The following is a 1,871-nucleotide window of genomic DNA, read 5'->3' as shown; positions in this document are numbered from 1 at the left end:
CACCACTTCCGATAAAGGAGTCTTGAAGAACGAAGCTCCACGACATGGACGGGCTAACATCATTGGTTGAGCACAGGTACTTCGTCGTCGCTAAACCACGAGGATCGAAATTTAAGCTTAGACCATCCAATACACTCTGTCCATTTGACGAAGAGTGCATCCCTAGCCACCTTCGTTCGTCTGGAGCATTAGCGGGGGACACAACATCACAACCACTTCCGTTATCACGCAGCCACCACTTCCCACCATCAATTGCAGTCCAATCCAGCACAGTATCTTCATCACTTGGCAAATCCACTGTATCGCCGACGTAGGCGTTCGTCACTCCAGGAACAGTAGCGAAAAATAACGAACCGAATTTGCGGTGCATCGATACAAGATGGCCTGACGAACGCGGCACAACTTGCCGAAGACCCATCACCTTACAAGTATCACTATCTTTCGGACTCGTAGTGCTTCGACAGTCGATGTCACTAGAACCCATGTCACACGGAACAATTGTGTAGCCCTCGCCACTATCAGCTGTCATGTTGCAAAAGGCATCAAAGATACCTGTACTCGTAGCAATCGCATATCGCCCACTTGTTGCATTTTGTGCGTCGGTCTTGATGGCGTGGCAAGTCTGAGGCATATTCAGATGAATAGTGCTTCCACCGGAAGTGTTGTACTTCCCTGACTGTATGTTTTGGCGAAGATCTGCCGCTGTAATTCCATAGCACGTTCCATCTGTGTTCACAAAGCCGACACAGTTGTTGCTAGATTGGCAAACACACCGACAGCGATCTTTCAGCGTGTACGCTTCAGCGCAAACACTGATTCCACATGTGTCCCCTTTGCATTGCGCCAGCAGAGACACATTCTGGCTGAGAGTCCACTTGGCGTTGCGAACAATTGTCCACGCGTTTTCCGAAATGGCTGGAACTTGATTCCGCACGAAAGTTACTCGTGTTGAATCTGTTGGCATAGAAGAAGTGTTGCGAAGCATATACAAGTTGCAGGTGTTCGTCACTGTGTTGTACACACCTAGCCGACAAAGACCGTGTCGAGTGCAGCGAGACTGGCATAAATCCTGTGAGAGCAGGGCGCCTCTCTCAATGGTAACAATTTGCAGTTGAATCCCCTTTAGCTGAAATCCTGCAACTGTCGACGTCTTTGCATCAATAGCAATTATGTGCGAACCAGCAGCAGCATCCACCATAGAATGCATCGTCAAAGGCTCACAGGTTCCATTTGCTACTGCCCCGGATATTGAGGAAAAATCTCCATCAAAAAGTGGATCCCCGTTTCTTGATATGCGCGCGCGGAATGTCTCGGTGGCCGAATTGCGGCATATAATGCCAGCAGCACGGATGATGAGAGTACTCGAGGACGAAACAGATACTAGTTTCGAGAAGACTGTCGTCGCCCCCGAAACCACACTATAACTTATCGTATCAGTGATCAGTGAAGCCCCTGGAATGAATATAGCTGTAGCTCTGCCGCCAATGATTTTACCTGTTTTTGTTCCTTGATATTGATAGCTGAGAGAAAGATTCAATGCACTTGTTGACGAAACGCTGGTAAAGTAAGAGTAATCAAGTGGTATCCCAGACGGATCAAAGAACGTGTCGTCGAGGCGAAACCCTGACACTGGTGCTGTAGAACTCGACCCAAATCCGAGATCAAGGCGAAAGCTTTTCACAATGCACTTGTCCACAAAAAATCTTCCCGTAAAAGAGCAAAGCAAAACGCCGCTTGACGAATAGGGAAGAGAAAATGTCAACCCAGGTATTACACTCCATTGAGAAGTGATTGCCGTTGAAAAGGTTGTTTGAGCTGCCTTGGCATTAGCCCATGTGCTGGTCGGTAAAAATGAAAAAGAGACAAGCGAT

General features: G+C 47.9%; 1 protein-coding gene across 1 annotated transcript; it reads right to left on the bottom strand.

Annotated features, from left to right (window-relative positions):
• Positions 1 to 59: 59 nt before the first annotated feature.
• PPTG_11708 (hypothetical protein) lies at positions 60 to 1,446 on the bottom strand (the record flags this gene model as incomplete). Its single annotated transcript, XM_008906839.1, has 2 exons — positions 171 to 1,446; positions 60 to 90 (listed from the first exon to the last, which is right to left on the bottom strand). The coding sequence occupies exons 1-2, from the start codon at positions 1,205 to 1,207 to the stop codon at positions 60 to 62; spliced, it is 1,068 nt and encodes a 355-aa protein (XP_008905087.1). The 5' UTR covers positions 1,208 to 1,446.
• Positions 1,447 to 1,871: the final 425 nt, after the last annotated feature.

The sequence above is a fragment of the Phytophthora parasitica genome (assembly GCF_000247585.1).
Source record: "Phytophthora parasitica INRA-310 unplaced genomic scaffold supercont2.25, whole genome shotgun sequence".
NCBI lineage: Eukaryota > Oomycota > Peronosporomycetes > Peronosporales > Peronosporaceae > Phytophthora > Phytophthora nicotianae.
Note: the sequence above shows the minus strand (reverse complement) of the source record. Positions and strands in the feature narration are given on the sequence as shown.